This window comes from Filicampus tigris, chromosome 1 (genome assembly GCF_054856515.1).
Source record: "Filicampus tigris isolate MCC_2025a chromosome 1, RoL_Ftig_1.0, whole genome shotgun sequence".
Lineage (NCBI taxonomy): Eukaryota > Metazoa > Chordata > Actinopteri > Syngnathiformes > Syngnathidae > Filicampus > Filicampus tigris.
In genome coordinates this window covers 18320180-18338796 of record NC_141217.1, presented here as the reverse complement: position 1 = coordinate 18338796, position 18617 = coordinate 18320180, and the positions used below count along the sequence as shown (strand labels likewise).

Below are 18617 nucleotides of genomic sequence, written 5' to 3'. Positions count from 1 at the left end.
ACACGCGGATTCTTGTCACCCTTGCTGATGGAACTTAGCTATATTAGAATGTGGCCGTTGGCCAATAGGACTCTAAGTTCCATTCCCTAACCAGGTTTTCAAGGCATTTAATTCAACCAACACTGATCCTGTGTGTCGCAAGGAGGATTTGAAAAATGACATAAGTTTATACCAAAATGTCATCCAATGTAATGTACTGTTAAAAAAAACGTGCTAGCCACCTAATGATAATAATCATCATAATACCAAACTAATATGTTTATATGACACTGCAGGGGTCTTGATCCAAAACCTATTCTTATTCTCCCTTAGGAAAATGTTCAGTGGCATCCCAAATAAATTCCTAACCCCTGCAGGTCTGTTTGTTCTTCTAGGACTCACTGCTTTGGTTTAGCCATCCAAGTAGAGAACCTAATTACATGTGCTGTCACAGGCGACCGGTCTATTAATTTGACGGCGGGTGAGAGGAGGGAGCAGAGAACAACATTTAAATCTGTCAGCAGACGGATCACTTGGGGAGAAGGAGAGGAGCACGAGGTTTTACCGCGGTTATTTAGGGACAGACCAAGAAAAGCAGTGAGGCCTTTAGTGATGCTCTGGTTTCATGTAGAAGCACAGGGTGGAAGAAGAGCTCAGACCTAAAGGGAGGAAGAGACAAATAGAAACAGACAGACAGCCGTGCCAATGGAAAAAAAAAAAACAGAGAAGGCAAGTCAGATATCGGCGCATGACAGAGCTTGCCAGCTCAAGATATGAGAGGCGAGAGAGAAAGCTTGCAACACGTGCATGAGAAGAAGCAGCAGCATGTGGCCAATATTCAACACTAGAGATCTATGTGCATGGTTAGGTGTGAGCACGTGCTTGTCGGGCGTCACTCACTGTGATCGGGAACCAAGCCCTGGCCGGGTCGGAGCAACAGATGAACTTTATTGCCGCCGGCTTGGATCAACTCGATGGCTCGAGTGTGCGTGATGCCCTGGGTGGCCTCACCATTGATCTCCACAATCTGATCGCCTACCTGCGAAGCAGATTTATGCATCCATTTTTAAAAAAAATTTTTGTCATGAGAGAACTTGGAGTGTGTCTTCATTTCTACCCAAATGGCAAAAACTCACATGTATCCTTCCATCTTTAAGTGCAGGCCCGTCCTCGGCCAGGCGCAGGATAAACAAGCCCATGTTGTACTCTTTACCTCCCCTCAGACTAAAACCGAAACCTCTCTGGCTACGATCCAGCTCCACCACAAAACAGTCCTTTTTTTTTTCAGAAAAAAAAAATCAATTCAAACGTATGTGAGGGATTCGGAAAACATTAACTTCCCTTGAACCGGGACAGCATCTTAACAGCTGAGCAAGCAAATAACAAAGGAGCGGAAACACAGTAAAAATGAACAAATGCAGTCTCACCTGCTTGAGGCCCGGTGGATTGAGTGTTCCCATGTCCCCATTCCTGTTCCACAGAAGACACACACCAGGAAAATACAAAGTACTTAGTCTGCCGTCTTTGCAATCCGTGCATGAAACCCTCTAAAATGGAATTATACATACAGTACTGTAACTCTAGGTGCCTCATTGTAGCTTCATTACGACTCATTTCAAACCCGCAACACCACCACGTTAGAGGAACCACCCTCAATAAGTCGCTCACAGAATAACTTCAGCAGCATTCAAAGGAATTGTCTTGTTCAAATTCTTTTTCAAACTCCTTGAATAATAATGAAGCGTAAAAACTCTGGTGTACTACTTGCAATTCCGCGGACTGCCACCAGGGCTTACCATAACCCTATTTAAGAAGCTGACGGAATTCCTGCCGATATGTTATGTAATAAAAACAGGGAAACCAGATCTAATAATGTTATGATGACAAAGCCTCCTGGCCATTTTATTAACTACACATGTGACGGCTAAGTTGTATTGAACCCTCCGAAGAGTTGTGCGGGCTAGACAGTTCATTGCTGCATGACTGGGAAAGGCTTTGGCGCTTGTTACAGTAGTAGTTTCTGTGCTCACAAACTACACATAGATGTTGTATCTTCCCTTCAATGGCTGTGCAGTGGCGCTTATTGTGTAGAATTGGAATGCTGAGCAGGTGAGGTACTGCTGCTGGAGGATTAAAAAGCGCTGCATAAAAATGCGCTGTAATCTTTTTTTTTTCTCCTATATACGCCCCGCCATTCAAGCAGAGGCGGAAGGGGATTTTCCCTCTTGCTGTGTGCGAGCCACAGTGCAGCACAAACCGCTAGCTGCACTAAGAAGATTGGACGTATAAGTCATTTGTCTACAATCCCCGTTTGCTTGATTTTCTTGTGGTTTGCCCGTACCTGTCTGCATAGTTGGGAGGCTGCTGGCCAACAGCTCTTGGATGCACCGACGGACTCTGCATGGCCGAGTTTGTGGTGGACGGAGGCATGCTGTCTAGAAGAGCAAAAGCCACGGGAATATTCAATATTTGATCATTGCCTCGTCGTCTGATGAAAAACATGCCAATCTACCGTCTTCGGGTACAACGGTGAGGGTAACTGAAGTGCCGGCTTCCTTGATGAGCTGGACAATGTCGTTGTGTGACAGCTCCATGATGGACTGGCCGTTTACAGCGGAGATTCGGTCGCCCACCTTCATCTGGCCCAGACGGTCAGTCGGGCTGCCTTCAATGATGCGTCCGATCTTGTGAGGTATGACTGAAAAACACGTGGACAAAAAAAAAAAAAAATGATGCAAACGTGACTATCACATTACAGTTGTTTGTATTTATGTAATAGGTTTGAAGATCCTTGTAGGAAAAACAACTCTATGCTTTGGTATCTTTTAAAAGCAACAGAAATCATCAGTTGAAATTTTGCCCTAAGCACTGGCAGGAGACATGTCACTTAGTATCGATGTGTTCTTTCAACCAAGCCAGCTCAAACATCTGGAATGTGTTTTAAAAATCAGCAAAATGGATCCTTGATTAGTTTTTCATAGCTCATAGCTGCTCTGCCATTGGCTAGCCTAGCATCTTCCTGGCATCCCATTGGCTAAGAGGGACCTCTACTGTATATGTCTATGTGTGTAGGTAGACAGGTGGATTGATATATATGTGATAGATACGTCTATGCAGCGTCCTCGTCAGTCGCCTCGTCAGGCCATGAGGTGTTCCGATAGTTTTACGTGAATTAGAAACGAGGAAAAGAAAAAAGGGAGAAAATCTGTTTTTTTGTCCATACAAACAAAGCAAGAGATAATAGAAAAGTATGAAAAAGGGATGCGTTTGGTTGATCTCGCCAAAGAATATGACCGTAATGTATCGACAGTCGCCACGTTATTAAATCAGTTCTTTACAAAACGCCAGGCAAAAAACACTTCTGAGAGAGAACATGAACCAAAGAGGGCAAAAAGCGATGAGGACAGCAATTAAAAGGTAAACGACCATCATTTTTATTCTTTGTTTTTTTTACATTATGCACAACTCTCGTTTATTGTGCAATAATCTAATTGTAACATGATTTTATGTGTTACATGTTTTGATGCATTTTGATGCTTTATAAAACATTTATGTCTGAATATTGGGGGGCTTGTAACGGATTAGGGCATTTACATGCAAAACGCGTCTCTACGTACAAAATTTTCTACTTAAGAAATTTCTTCCAGAACCAATTCATTTCGTAAGTAGAGGTACCACTGTATTTGAATTTGCCTCAAAAATGATACCACATGTCCGACCTCCAGGAGGGGGCTTGTTCTTTGAGGTGAGGATGACAAAGCCAAAGCCTTCGCTGTCTTTGCGATGCAGAGTGACTTCAAAGGACTCCTGCCGAGAGGGATAGGCGGCCTTCAGGGGCTCCCCTCGGGGGGTCGTCGGAGAGCTGCCCACCAGAGCAGGTGCCACCGGCAGGGGCTGATGCCCGCCCTCCTCTTCCCAGCCGCCGCCATCTGACACAGAACACAGACACATGCTTAGAAACATCCGTCCAGCTATCCATTTATGCTGCTTATCCACATTAGGGTCACAGGTGAGCTTGAGTCTATCCCAGATAACTTTTAAGGCAAGAGGCAGGGTGCATCCTGGAGTGGTTAACAGTTAATCACGGGGCACAAAACGATAAACAAGCATTCATACTCACATTAATTTCTATGGATAATTCAAAGTCTTCAATTAACAAACATTGTAGGTTGGGAAAGTGGACGGGAAGAACGCCATATCGGAGGACCTTAGACGACTCAAACCTTTCGATTCAGGGTTTGTTTTCCAGTCGGGCTGCTTCTTTGTTTTAGTTTAGTCCGATGACAATTTTACAAACCCTGGTGGAGTTGCTGCCTAAAATTTGGCAGAGCTATGAGCGCTAAAGCACACCTTTCAAATAAATCAATCAACCAGTAGTCGGCAGATGACAACATGTAGATTTTGGGTGCGATAACTGACGTATGAACAAATACACGTTTACTACAAATTGCGTGTTGAAAAATCAATGTGGTTGTTGCTTTGATACAGGAAAACGAATACTTTCAGAAGATTGGTTGACATTTGAGACTGGTAGAGTTCGGAACCTCCCACATGGCAAACCGAGCCATTGCAGAATGGCAAGACGAATCAACAAAAAAAGAAAAAACGTTTTTTGCTTTGTTTCGTGCGCCCGCTTCGTAGATCCGCTACATCCGTTTGTGTGTGCAAATCAAGTTTGAGTCTGTTTATGCGCATGCAAACCTTGGGTTAATTAATGAGGCCCTATGAGAGTTGCCCTGGCTGGTTTCACCAATATCAAAGACCACAAAAGTAGGGGAAGCCAGTACTATCTCATATTTTGAGATACATGTGTTGTTACTTACTGGTCATTTATTACTTTGACCCACCTCAGAAGTGACAGTGGGCTCACCTGAATGTGTCAGTTTCCTGCGGACGGTTAGCATGACCTGGCCATTGCGGGCGGCGTTGGTCATCAGTTCCAGTACTTGTTTGTGTGATTTGCCTTTCACGGGCACCCCATCTATACAAAGTAGTTCATCTCCCGCCCTCAGGCGCCCGTCTTTCTCAGCTGCACCCAGCGGGACAATGGCACCGATGTACACCTGCGGTCACAAAACACAAGACAGTTTAATGTTCTGAAACCTACATCTGGATTTACACCAGACAAAATGACTTTCTGTTCTCTCCATCTGCTGCAATTGGACATGTAGTATTTAACAGTGGGGGCTTGTTAAGTCTCCAGTCTTACCGGCTGCTCCGGCCCCTCGCCTCCAAGGACCCTGAAGCCAAAGCCCGACTCTTGGTTTCTCTTGATGAACACATCTAGGTCCTTGGTGTTTGCAGCTGCAGAGGAACATTTGATTGAAAATTGCATTCGTTCGTAAAGACAAGAGGACTGAAAGAAACCCACCCATCCAAATAATCAGATTCAACCAAAAATAACCCTTCACAACCATTTATTTGTTGATTTATTTGACCCAAGTGGGTTGTTTGAGACAATTTAGAATTTGCATTTAAATGAATACAGCCCAAACAGTTGGCATCTATCTATCTATCTATCTATCTATCTATCTATGAATCAGCTACTACAACCTACAACCACTTTTGAATTATATTTTAATGCTCTAGGAGAGTTTTTAACTCTCAAATGTCGGCCTTTACGCCAAATAATAAATACCAGTTTCAGTCAAGTAACACAAGTATAAAATGACTTGAAGTGGTGCTCTTACTGAAAATAATTTAATGTAATAGACTTATAAACAGAATACCAGTGGTGACAGTTATTCTTAGTGAAGTTAATTCGAACGTGGAAATCAACTAAAAGAGAAATGAAGCCAAACATATTTTTTTTCAAGAATATGTTTCAAGCAGGCCCACTACTTGAAACACGTTATTCTGATTAATGTTGCGTTTGTGGAATATGAGTTAAGCAGCAAAATCCACCCGTTTTTAGACATCTTAGGGGGCGGCCATTTTGTCATTTCTGTCGACTGAAAATGACATCACAGTTACTGAGGGCTCAGGTAACGACGAATCACGGCTCAGCTTCAGAAAACAGGTCACCCGTGATTGGTCGTTAGCGAAGCCCTGAGTAGTTGTGATATATATTAAATGGCCGCCCCCTGGGATGGCTAAAACCGAGTGGATTAACTCTTATTCCGCAAACACAATATTTATCAGAATGCCTTGTTTCAACTAGTGGGCTTGCATAGAACATATTCTTGAAAAACATATGTTTTGGGTTGACTCCCCCTTAAGCGTTCAATTCTGTGCACACTATGGAAAATCATTTCTAAAACTTAGACCAAAATGGCAAATTATCATTTGATAGATACAAAACAGTTTGTTAGAAAATGGTTGCACACGTACGCTGGCTATCCAACATAGCCTTGGACTTGATGTATAGTTCTGAAGCATCCGGCTTAGGAGAAGATGAGCGCATGACATTGGAGAGCGGATTCGGGGGCGGCTCTGCATGACCGAGAGTCTCGGGGCTGTTGTTTAGCTCCGGTCGCTGCAACTGTGTGACAGGAGTATTGTGGGTGTGGTGAGGAGTCTGTTGAGGGGCAGGCTGAAATGTAGGTTGGGATGCATGCTGAGGAGCGGGCTGAGATGTTGGTGCTGTGCACTAGAACAGAGGAATCAAACAGGAATGTTGAACATGGCAAGAACATACACCCATGTCTAATATAAAACACATTAGCTCATGTGTCAACAGCAGAAGGTCCCAGTGACTACGCGCCATGCTCAGCTACACATTCTGATAGGAATCAATAAACCAGTATTTGCGAGCCTGTTGCTGCTTCAGCTGCTTGCTATTTTGAGAGTGCAGCACGGAGGCGCAATGCAGGAACAAGCTGTTAAATAAAGCATATCATCTTCAACAGCTGAGCACATAATGATGTTCAAATTATTGTTTGCCAGAAAGCAGCTTACTTTTTTGGGGGGGGGGGGCTCTGAGCCTGCAGGAAGAATGCTGCCAGAATAATGTAGCAAACGCAGTGGCTGGTGCTTGAAGTGAATGTATTGTGTTATCATTCCAGATTGGATTTATCATCTACAAATGCTTGTTTCTGACCAATAAGACACATTTGTGTGTGTTTCAACTTACGGGTTTCAATGACTTCACGGGTGATGTCTGACCTAGAAGCAGAACGGAATAGGTCAAGACATTTGGTGATTACCGTACATATACAGTAGGGCTGCGCAATGAATCGAAATTCAATTACAATTACGATTATTACACCGTACGATTACAAAATTGGCATAATTGTAAAAAATGATTATTAATATGCATATATATATATATCCAATGCACTATGTTTGTTTACACAAGGAAGTCATACTTGAATTTATACATTTGCACATTTTTTTTATAACTAACTTGATACATTTTGTTTGGTCCAAAAGGAGCTTACATTGTGTTTCAAAGAAATGCACTTTTTCATTTTCTTGTTTTGTACTAGAAAAATAAATAAAAATCAATGATGGTTTATTCAATTATTACCAAAATAATCGTGATTAATATTTTTTTCATAATAGAGCAGCCCTAATATACATAATTTGCTGTATATTGATTTTGACCTGTTGTGGTGGTATTACACTCCTAAGCGGTCGAGAATTGAAATTACTGACAAGGCGTGCAATTTGAAGCAGATGTTGAGAATCTACCTGCACTGAATGACTATTGAACCAAGCTACCACAATAGCAGATTCTTGCCTTCTAAGAAGAAGTGATTCTGGTATTTTGAACAGTTGTAAACAATTGAGCATACCACAGACGTGGCAAGGAACACATTCTTACTGATATTGCATTGGATGTCAGCTTCCAGATATATTTGAAAATCAATAGGACTGTTGTTCTGAACTTCTGACTAACCTGTCTGAAAGCGTTTTGACCATGACACGTGCCTGAGGGCCACAATTTGATGCAGCCAGTAGGAGGCAGCATTCTCCAGCTGCACAATAAAAGTTTCAGCATAGCAATTACAGAGGAGACGCTTTATAGCAGTGGCTCTCAACTATTATCTGGGACCCGAATTTCCTAGTGTCGCTAAGTCTAGACATACTTTTATAGAAGTTAAGAAGAAAAAAATAAAACCCGTTGAAAAATATCCCTTTGCAAGTGAAAACATGTGTATCATATTTTGAACACATCTACGCCTACTCGAAGTTCCTTTCAGAGCACCTTATTCATAAATTGAGGATGAACATGACACTTACAAAAAGAACAGTCAATTTAAAATATTTAATGGATGAAAAACAGCAAATGTGGCCGTAACCGAGCGCGTTTTCTTGTACGCGTGGTGTCGTGTTCTTACACACAACGTGAGTTCATGTGTGCAGTTTGTAACTTTGAAATGCCACTGCCGAGGACCCCAGTCGGTTTTTTCCTACCCGTTTGCGACCCACCCCAAACAGATCTGCGACCTTCTTATGGGTGCTCACCCATCATTTGGAAATCACTGCTATGCATGGAAAATAGGCTCCTCTCCGCACCGGTCCGTACTCATATTTGTACGAGTGTTATGTCTCCAGATTTAGGTGTCACCATTAAACAAGCAGCTGGAGGGAAGTTACAATATTTCCAAGTCAAATGTGAAACGCCTTGGTGCAAAGCATCAGGTCACATTAACTCCCTGGGCAAACAGTGCAGTACATGTGCCAGCTGAATTTACATCTTGTAGGTTAGGCACACGGACAAATAATTTGCTGACTTTACTAGGGTGCTTCAGGGTCACACCAGAATAAGCGCGGGTCAGAGAGCCTACTCCTTTTCCAAGCAATGATGAACCTGTACAGCGATTGCGCGTTTAATATATGCATGCGCACGAAAAGAATCATAGCAGACTTGCGAGTATGCAGCATAGATCTGCAGCACGGCCAATATGACAGAGTCCTTCAAGTTCGTGGAGAATTAATGTGAATAGAAGGGTAGAAATTCTCCACGGCGGACCCGGGCTCTGCATTCTGCCGCCCCGCGGAAGCGGCAAATGAATCACAACAAGCGCCGCCTTTCTGCTCTATATCTATCTATCTATCTATCTATCTATCTATCTATCTATCTATCTATCTATCTATCTATCTATCTATCTATCTATCTATATATATATATATATATATATATATATATATATATATATATATGTATATGTATATAATATATATGTATATATATATATATATATATGTATATATATATTTTTTCAGCTTTGAATTTGATTATACACAGTTGAACAAGTCAACTCTTTTACGACAGTTTTTTGTACTTTCCGCATAAAAATGATCAAATACATGAACTATAGCCACACCATTTATTCTAACAGAATGTTAACATTAAGCACAATGCATAAGCGTAAAAGCTTTTTTCTTCCTCCAAACACAATTTACGCTCTGCTGCAGCATACAGGAGAGCACTGCGCGCAGGTCTCTTTTCCATCACTCTGACTATACCGCTACTCTCCCCAAAAAACTCAATTACAACATTGTGTGACATAAAACTAAGGTACCACATTCACATTTCAGACTATATTCATTGCTTTGTGGATTATTTGGTCAAATTTCAGAGAATGAAGACAACCAGTCTTTTTGCCCCATGCAACTGAAAATCATGTGATCGGCCCGATTTCCTATCAATAGTGATCGGATCAGGACATTCCTAGTTGCAACCTGCTGATGACACTCAGTGACACTCCAAACTCAGTGGCCACTTCCCGCTGAGAACATCCAGTGCCTCCTGAACCCTCACAATAGTAAAGTAGTGTCGATCAGTATCATCTCACGACGTCAGAATGTGAACAGCGTGAAAAAAAGACCATTTGAAGACCAATGCGGTATTGCTCTATGCATGGATCAAACACCTGTTGTGAATTCTGCCATTCTGCTAATCATTCCCCTTGTGTTGTCTGTGTGATTCATGATCATGTGGGAAGACAAACTAGCCACTTGCCACCACGCTCACACTCACCTCCGCGGAGCACCAGCACGTTGACTTCACTGCCTACGGGCAAGTCTTTGAGGATGTCCACCACCTGCGAGTGACTCAACGTCTGCACGTTCTGTCTGTTAATCTCTTTGATGACGTCGCCCTTCAGCAAACCGCGGCACCACTGCGCGTCTAGAATCATCTTCACCTTTTGACCCAGGGGGCAGTCGGCGATGGCAAAGCCAAAACCACCGGGGCCTTTCAATAAAGGCACGCTTATGAGCTCGGGCTGAAGCAGGGTGGCATCTGGGCCCTCCTGGTTGTGGACATGAGGAGGATGGTGGGGGTGGTGGTGGTGGTGGTGGTGGTGCGCATGGTGGTGGTGGAGACGCCCGCCGTTAGCCATGGGCGGTAGCGCTGCAGTCTGCCTGGGGAGGGTTCCAACATCCTGGACTTTGTGTTGGGGGTCCTGAGCCTTGGAAGCAGTGGGAGAAGGGTCCTTGGATGCGTCCTCACTACTGCCAGAATCCTCAGGCAGCGGGTAACCACGGCACAGGACCATGTCAACATACTGGTTGATGGGGATGGACTGGAACATCTGCACCACATCGGCATGTGTCTTCCCCAGCACACATGTCCTATTAATGTCAACAATCACGTCACCTGGAAGAGCAAATCATGCATGTTTCAATGCCTTTAGAGGACTGGTGAAAGGGCTTTAAAAGAGATCACAATCACATACACTGGGTTGTAAAAGGAGGTTGGAAAGACCTGGCTGACAAATAGGTCGAAGAATAGGTCTGGAGAGCCAGCTAAATTGCCGACCGATACGCTTGTCTCAACCTTCCCACGCAATCAATACACTACCCTGACAAACGCAGATCAGATTTCCCTTATCGGTCCAAGTTGTAGAGCCCCTGTGGGCCACAATGAACCCCGTCGAGTGGAAACACAGAAAGGGAATATATTAATATATATATAATATATTAATATATATAAATAGATATATAATATATTAATATATATATATATATATATCATATCATTATGCTATAATGCTGTAAATGCTGTGTTATAGAGTCTTCTTCCTTTCTTCACCTAACCTCTAGCCTCTTTGACTTGTCCATGGAGATACCAAATTGTCATAAAGGGAGCCTTACCAGAGGCAATTTTCTTGTCGTGTGCAGCAGGCCCATCAGGAAGGACATTTTTGACCTGAAGAAACTCGTCTGGACGGTCCCCTCCGATAATGGTGAAGCCGAAGCCCTGCGGGCTTTTTCGAAGAGCAGTCTGATAGATGGAGCCCTGCAGCTGAGACGGGTCTCTTGTGAAGTGTCGCACTATGTGACCAGGCTCCTCTGTCGCAGGGACAAAGTTAGAAGAAATGTCACTTACAGAAATTGTGAATGAAGATTTACCTTTTGCTGGTTCAGCAATCTCATAAAAGCTGTTAATATGTCACATATGCTTCTGCGGATGTGTCAATGTTCCTGTGATGTGAAGAAAGCGAAAAGCTCAAAAACCGCCACCTGTCTGCACTCATGCGACATGCGATATCAGATCTGACAGCATGTTACTCGCTGCAAGTAATGCGCACACTTGTTCAGAGTTAGGTGTAATGATATTTTTTTGGAACAACCAGGAACCCTCTCACCAAGAAATGCTAACAGAAAAAGCAAAAGAAACCGTCGTTTTCTGCATGACTGTGATGAATTGTGCTATGAACAGAAAGGGTGGTAGTGATGAGAACGGCAGTTCTTTTGACCTTAGTGAATCACTAGAATCAGTTCATCAAAAATAAACATTGCAGCTGTAATACAAATAAATGCTGTAGAGGCACAGAGGGGATAGTAATAATACGTATGTGTACGTGTCTCCTCTCCTCTCATTAAATCATGTGTAGTCTGTTAAGATAATGGTGTGTGTGTGTTTTGTGCGTGTAAGCCGTTAGCTCGGAGAAACAGATGCCAAGTGCAGCCCCACTCAGGGCAGGATCGTCAGTGAGTGATTTGTATACTCCGAATGAATGAAGTCCATCCCCCGCCCGCACACTAGCTGCGTCATTTGCCCAAGATTCACGAGCGAGTAACAGCACGCTGCAGTTCCACTCCCGGCCGGCACGCGTGCGGCTGAGTGAGCTCAAATGAACGGAGAAAGGAAGAAATCCGTTTATGAACTGATTCCGTTCAGTACGTTCAAAGATTAATTGGTTTAAACGAATAGTTCGTGAACAAATAACACCACTAAAAGATGGTGGGGTGCGCATGTTACACCCAAATCACGTTTACATGGTGGTAATTAAGACGTGGGCCACTGAGGGACAGTCTGACGTCTCGGGGGTGAAGTAATTATATAAAATGCCAGACCGGATTGTCAGTGCTATAATTAGGATGGAGTGCGGTGCTGGGCTTCTCTGACTGTCTCTCTCGCTCTTTGTTTTGTCTGATAGGTCAGATTGGCTGTCCTGTCAGAACACTGTTTAGAAGCCACTTCACGCACATCCACAACCTCACTTGTTATTATTCATTCTCATTAACAAGGGCGTAAAGGTGGAGATGGTGTATTGAAGCAGAGGTTGGCAGCACATAAATAAAGGCTGTTTCATCCATGGACTACAGAGATCCTCGGCTGTGGTAGGTTGAAAATACAGCGGCTACCTGAATATTAATGTCCTTGTGTTTCATGTGCACAAAAAAACTATAAATATTAGCACTTGCAAGCATAAAAACACAAAGCAGCGTTTACTTCACCCTAGAACACTAATGTTAAAATTAGAAACACCATCACCAACGTCAGCTACATTTAACCCGATATACTGTAATATACCGGATAAAATACAGTTATCATCAATTTATGTAAAAGTATAACACTGTATGCCATCTTTAGTTTCCCATTACAAAACAACAACATTAGTGTTCTAGGGTTATGGCAGAAAATGATGAACAGATACTGTCAACAATCTAGAACTGGGATGGGCAATTTAAATGCTGGAGGAAGCACACTTTTTTCATCAGTGGTAATGGAAGGCCTACAAAGGACTACGCACTTCCTAGTCAGATGTATGACAAAAATGCTATTTTAAATATGGACAAACTACGTGCAAAATAGATGCTCTTGATGTATTTTATTTTTCAGCAAACAAAACAAAACAACCACAAACTGTACTTTTTTTTGCCAGTGCGAAGGGCTCTAAAAATTACCACTCAACGATGCACAAAACTGCTGAACATGAAACCAACGTTGAGTGTAAAAAACAATTTTGTACATTTTTTCATAAAAACACTCACTCAAAATTTTGAGATACTATGTTTGTCCTGCATATCATTCCAAATCTGCAAAAAATATTAGCCCGATCCACCTTGTACTTAGGGCAGTAAAAGACAGTGTAAGCCCAACTAAGACATGTCTGCCATCAAGTGGTGATTAGTGATATTACAACTTAAAACTACCGTCGGCACCTGCATATTTGTAGTTTGGCACCTAAAGTTTTGCATATCATATTTGCTGACTTTTTTCCCCTTTTGACGCCCAATATTTTTGTCATATTTTGGACTTCTCCCCTTTTCCCGTGGAAAATGAATATAAAATGCTTATCAGTGTTTTTTTGAAGATTTTCTTTTTTTTTTATAACAAAAATAAAATAATCGACAGCACTGAGAGTGTGGTCTGCCAGTTGCCCATCAATGATCTAGAAAATGCAATTCTGTTAACACAAGTTACTTTTAATTGCTGTGACTCTGCTTCAAAAGAGACCTCGGAGCCCTCAGAATTTAATATCTGCCTGCCAAAATGAGTTTCGTCGCCCAGTGCAGCTCAGCTCCATTATGCAAATTGACTATCATTGCTTCAGAGGGCAGCTGTTTATAAGCAGCCTGTCAACTTCTAAAACATCTCAGCAGGAGGGACGAGATGTGCACAGGGCAATCACTGATGCTATAGGACGTCAACGCTATTTCTGCTTGTCTTTGTGTTTTGTGCTCACCTGATGGTGTGGCCGTTGTTGAGGATGCTGCAGAGGGCGTCTCGACGCTTACCTTCCTCTTTGCTTCAAGGACTGGATTCTCAAACTGAGTCTTCTGGTTGATATGACTGCAAGACGGCAGACATAAAAAATGTAGAGGGAGTTTTTTTCCTCACATTTCCTTGAGCTTTCGACTTTTTATCATTTGGAGCAGGAATGAGGTATTTCAAACTGAATTCAACTTTTGATACTCACATCAATGCTCAGTTTAATTTATTCTTATCACAATACAAAACACTATCCTATTGTTTCACAATGACTCCCTTCCTTTTTTTCAATAGTGATTAGCTAAGAGCTATTCTGAGTCGTAATTAAAAGCAAAAAACAAAGATACTTGCAATTTCGTAATGCGCAGCCAATGTAGCGTGAGAGAAAGCACAGCTGAGCCTTTCGCCAGTCCACGACAGTTGGCAAATGCAAAATAGTGCCGTAACCGAGGCAGATTTTCTTCTAAAATATTGTGCTTTAGCCGATTTGTTCGTAACCAGTGTAGCAAATATGGCTTCATATGGACCACATCTTCAGGGCTGGAGACAAGAGTCAGCCCGGAGATGCCATCAAGTCTACTATAACCTAACTTCAAAACAATGGAATCACCAGTGGACCCCTGTCAATTGACAAGGACATGCTAGGACTCAGGAAGACCCAAAATCCTGATAAGGAGCCACTCGTCGTCACCTGGTCCCCTCTCCAGGCAACAGATGTGGATTCGAACGGCCTTAAAACAGACTTTTTGGACCCTCCTCAGCAGGGGGCCAGCCCGACGAACATTGACAATGCTGGATGAAGACCGACCCCAAGAGGTCGACACGGGAACTGCAGCATTGAACTTCCTATGCTTTTGAGCAATCAAAATTACCTTGAAATGAAACATAGTTGAATGTATTTATATATATATATATATATATATATATATATGTGTTTGTGTATTGCTTACTTTGTGTATCCTGCTAACTTTGCATTGATGACTCTGCTTCTCTATGGTAATAATCATTTTCCCGGTCCGGTTTATGAGTGTAGATGTTGGGTTGAACTCATATCTTTGACTCCTAAACTTTAGACGCATTCAGAATGAGATGTTTCCAGCTGAAGTATGACAGTTGATGCCAGCTACAAATTGTGAAATGCACAAAGGTTTTAACAGGACAATTTAATAGACTCAAATCTAACTTTATTGCCATGAATTGAGGCTCACCTGAAACCTGAGCTGGAGGAGGGGCTGGACACCTCACCCCCTCCCCTTTTTCTTAAGGAGATAAAAAGGCCTGGCCTGGTCTCTCTCGCTCTCTGAACTTCACGCTCTCTCCAAAAACACAAGATCCCCCCCCTCTCGAAAGAAACTTCTCAAACTCTCTCTTTCACTTCTCAACTTTTTGATCTTTTGGCTGCGTTTTTCCTGGCGCGTCCACGCGCCCGAAAATCACCCGCGGTAGACCTGCACAAAGCTGAAAAGGTGGAGTCCTCCAAAACTCTGTCGCCACACACGTGGGAGACGCGCCGAACTCCGGCGGGGCAGAAAACGCTGAAGCAACACGCCAGCGTTGCCCCCTTTTGGAGCCCGACACCGCGCAGCGGCCGGACTCCATGAGAACCCAACCAAGCTTGGTCCCGCTCCCAGCAGTCTTCTTCCATTTTTCTTTTTTTTTGGTTGTTCTTCCATCTGCAAATGAGTGAAGGTCCTTCCCCTCTTCGCTCATCACGTGAGCTTCAGCAAATGTAAGTGACTACTGTGCAACTTGCTGAGGCTTTTCACAGTGGATGCATACGAATTGGTAGTGAACGCTAGCAAACTTTGTGCACTTTATAAAGTCCGCCGACTCGACTCTAGTCGTCCTTACACTCACCTATCAGACGTCCCCTTTTCCCTTACCTCCCAGTTAATTTTGATATTTGTTTTCTTATTTTTTTCTTCATTTATTTAGGCTTGCCACATCGTAGTATTTTCATGTATGTACCACTAGTTGTAGGTAATAAACATTGTCCATATACAGAAGTCAAGCGTGAATTGTGTGTGTTTGGGTCAAGGTATTAACCTCTATTTTATTCCGAGAGCTCACAACTAATTTTATTGTAGCATCTTCACATTTTATGACTGATTTAATAAGGTTTTTCGTCAAATTCCCCTCTAAATAACATAAACCTTTGACATGGTGCCCCTAGAGGCGGGCAGGAGTAATGCAGGCATTGCACCCGGCCGCTACAACTATTTACACTCTTACGAGTGACCCCCATGTTCGCTACACCAGGTCATTCGTAACCCGAGGTTACACTGTAAATATTAAGTCGTATTCACTATAATTTGTTTGAAGTCCACGTGATCCAACACATTCTTTTTCATCTCACAAATTTGGCGTTTAGTTACCAATAATGCTGTCTCTTATCTCATATTCATATTGTGATGTCCAAAGCGAATGTTTTCCGTCAACAGCGAAAATAAAGGTATTGGCCTCACTGTTGGTATACTTTTTGAAGGGATTGCTTTTGCTTGTTATGCCAGCTTGTGATTTACCTGCGTCAACTGAACCACCGCGCGGATCCACCTCTCAGTAAACAGTCTCACTGGAAAAAAATATCAAGCCCACGAAAGCATTTTCACCTGAGTGTTGGTGCAGTAGTGGCTTGAAATGCACGCCAAAATGGCGACTTTGAAGTTGCACTAAAAGCGTCCACCTGCTGAGAGTCGGATGGAGCCTTTGTATGTCAGCAAATAAAATGAAACATGCAACCTGCTTTCCCTGTGCATGACTCACACACATTGCTACCCTCCAAGTGAAGGTCTTCACTTTGCTATCTATTCTTACTCCCTCATCACTGCAACTCATGTTCGGAAAATCATGAGACGTCACATACTCGGCCAGTCGGCCACACAAAGAGGCAGAGGCATGGGAGATGCAGCCTCTCGTTGACCCTCTTGTATAAACAGAGGCACTGATCCCCCCCCTACGCCTCTTTGTCCGCGGTAATGGGAGCAAAATGAAACATTGAGCTTTATTTGTACTCATGATCAGAAAGGAATCTCCGCTTTGTTTCCCACGCAGAGCCCCAACACTTAAATTGTCTGTTGTATTTGCTGCTATGAGGGGCTGTGGGAAACTGAAGCACAGTCCGTATCCTAGCATCCTATCGCATCACATCATCTGCATCCAACTCATCTGAGCCTTGGCCTTGATGGTGCTAAATATGTGCTATAGATCAAAGCTGCTGATTGAGTCTATTCAGCATCACTCGACAGCCACGCATTGTGTCACCTCTTATCACACCTCCATTTTCAACGTCCCCTTCGGGTTGCCTCTACCACTCGAATAGGAGATGTTTACTCACTCTACGTAGTAGGTGCCATACTGGGGGTCTTCGATCCTCTCCCAGCCGTAGGGCAACTCTAGGGAGAAGGAAAACGAGAGAAAATCACAAGTGAGGACGTCATGGACTTCACCATGGGGATAGATTGCTTGTTTTCTTTGCCGCGTTTTCAAATGACGGATGAAGCGTGGAGTGATAGGAGCGAGAAAGGCTGAGTTGTTACAGCCAGAAAAATAGTAGTCTTTGTTTCAGGAGGTGTGTACGTGAGTATCATCTCAAGCTCCTGCTAGTGAGTTACAAAACAGATGCAAGAGAGTCCTTGGAGGAATTGCCTTGATGGCGCAATGATGAGCGCTCTGCATGTACTCCACAAGCCTTTGGTGGGAGCAGATTCACCTGTGAAGAAAACGCTTGCTCCATTGTTCATTTGCTGTCCGCGCAGTGTTGCCAACTCCTCGGTAAAGAAAGTACCAGTAGACACTGGCTAGCCAAGAATTCCCGACGAGTTGTTCTATCATGGCATCACCTAATTTGCCTAATTCTTCCTGATGTAAATGAGAGTAAGCAAGCACACTGTACATGCAGTGCCGGAGTACCTTGACTGATAAGTGTCCCAACCTAGATTTTTTTTGGAGCTACAGGTTGTCGCTTGCTACACCACCGTGTGAGTGAAGTGGGAAGAAAAATTGAGCAATTAAGGTACTGCAATATCCTGGCGCAGGGATAGGCAACTGGTGGCCCACACCCAACACTTAGACTGGCTCATGCAGTAATTTTTTTGGAATGAATTTTAGCTATTATTCTTTCTCCATTTTAATTTTGAGTTGTAATGCTGTTGCTCAACAGTGGATGGCAGACATCACATTGGTCAGCCTTTGACTCTAGTTCTCCGTTCCCCCTTTAATGATGCTTTTTTTTTCTTTTTTACTAGTACGACATACTCAGGAGTGTAGTCTGAAAAATACAATAAATACTCTGTAAACATACTTGCTAAATCAGCAATAATGAGCGAATCAATTTGAGCCAGGATGAAACCTGAAGCTATCTGCCAAATGATGTCTCACCTCCTTCTTCGCATTTCTCAGGAGCTTTGGCCTTCTTGGCGAGCCGCGGGTCCAGCCAGGTTGTGGTTTTGCTGTTATGGCTGCACAAAGACAAAATTCATCTTCAGGCTTTGTCAAGATCATTAAAAAGATAATGAGACGATTAAGCAATTAGCAACACCATACTTGTATTACCCGAGAGCTATATCAGCAGTTCTTGGAAGCTAAGAGATTTAAAGGCTCATTGAAAAATGATACACACATACATCTTCATACAGAGTATTCAGAATGCTGTTGTAATCGTTAACCCGAGAACACTTTGAGGCACAAGTAAAAGAGCAAACGAAAACGATGTGGCCCTGCCAGCCAAAAAACATCCGCCGCAGGG

General features: G+C 43.1%; 1 protein-coding gene across 3 annotated transcripts in view; it reads right to left on the bottom strand.

Annotated features, from left to right (window-relative positions):
- Positions 1-18617, bottom strand: part of magi3a (membrane associated guanylate kinase, WW and PDZ domain containing 3a) — a 90815-nt gene that overhangs the window by 3167 nt on the left and 69031 nt on the right. The window contains exons 6-21 of one of the 3 annotated variants that reach the window (XM_086023809.1): positions 18251-18330; positions 17208-17265; positions 13848-13954; positions 11026-11223; positions 9908-10528; positions 7052-7083; positions 6310-6568; positions 5189-5283; positions 4850-5042; positions 3699-3908; positions 2492-2677; positions 2321-2414; positions 1407-1449; positions 1116-1253; positions 880-1018; positions 566-638 (exon numbers count right to left, since the gene is read on the bottom strand). In XM_086023809.1, coding sequence (XP_085879935.1) covers positions 586-638; positions 880-1018; positions 1116-1253; positions 1407-1449; positions 2321-2414; positions 2492-2677; positions 3699-3908; positions 4850-5042; positions 5189-5283; positions 6310-6568; positions 7052-7083; positions 9908-10528; positions 11026-11223; positions 13848-13954; positions 17208-17265; positions 18251-18330 — 2506 coding nt within the window. In that variant the 3' untranslated portion in view covers positions 566-585. The remainder of the gene's footprint in view (positions 1-565; positions 639-879; positions 1019-1115; positions 1254-1406; positions 1450-2320; positions 2415-2491; positions 2678-3698; positions 3909-4849; positions 5043-5188; positions 5284-6309; positions 6569-7051; positions 7084-9907; positions 10529-11025; positions 11224-13847; positions 13955-17207; positions 17266-18250; positions 18331-18617) is intronic. The other 2 variants (XM_086023790.1, XM_086023800.1) reach the window with 2 other exon arrangements.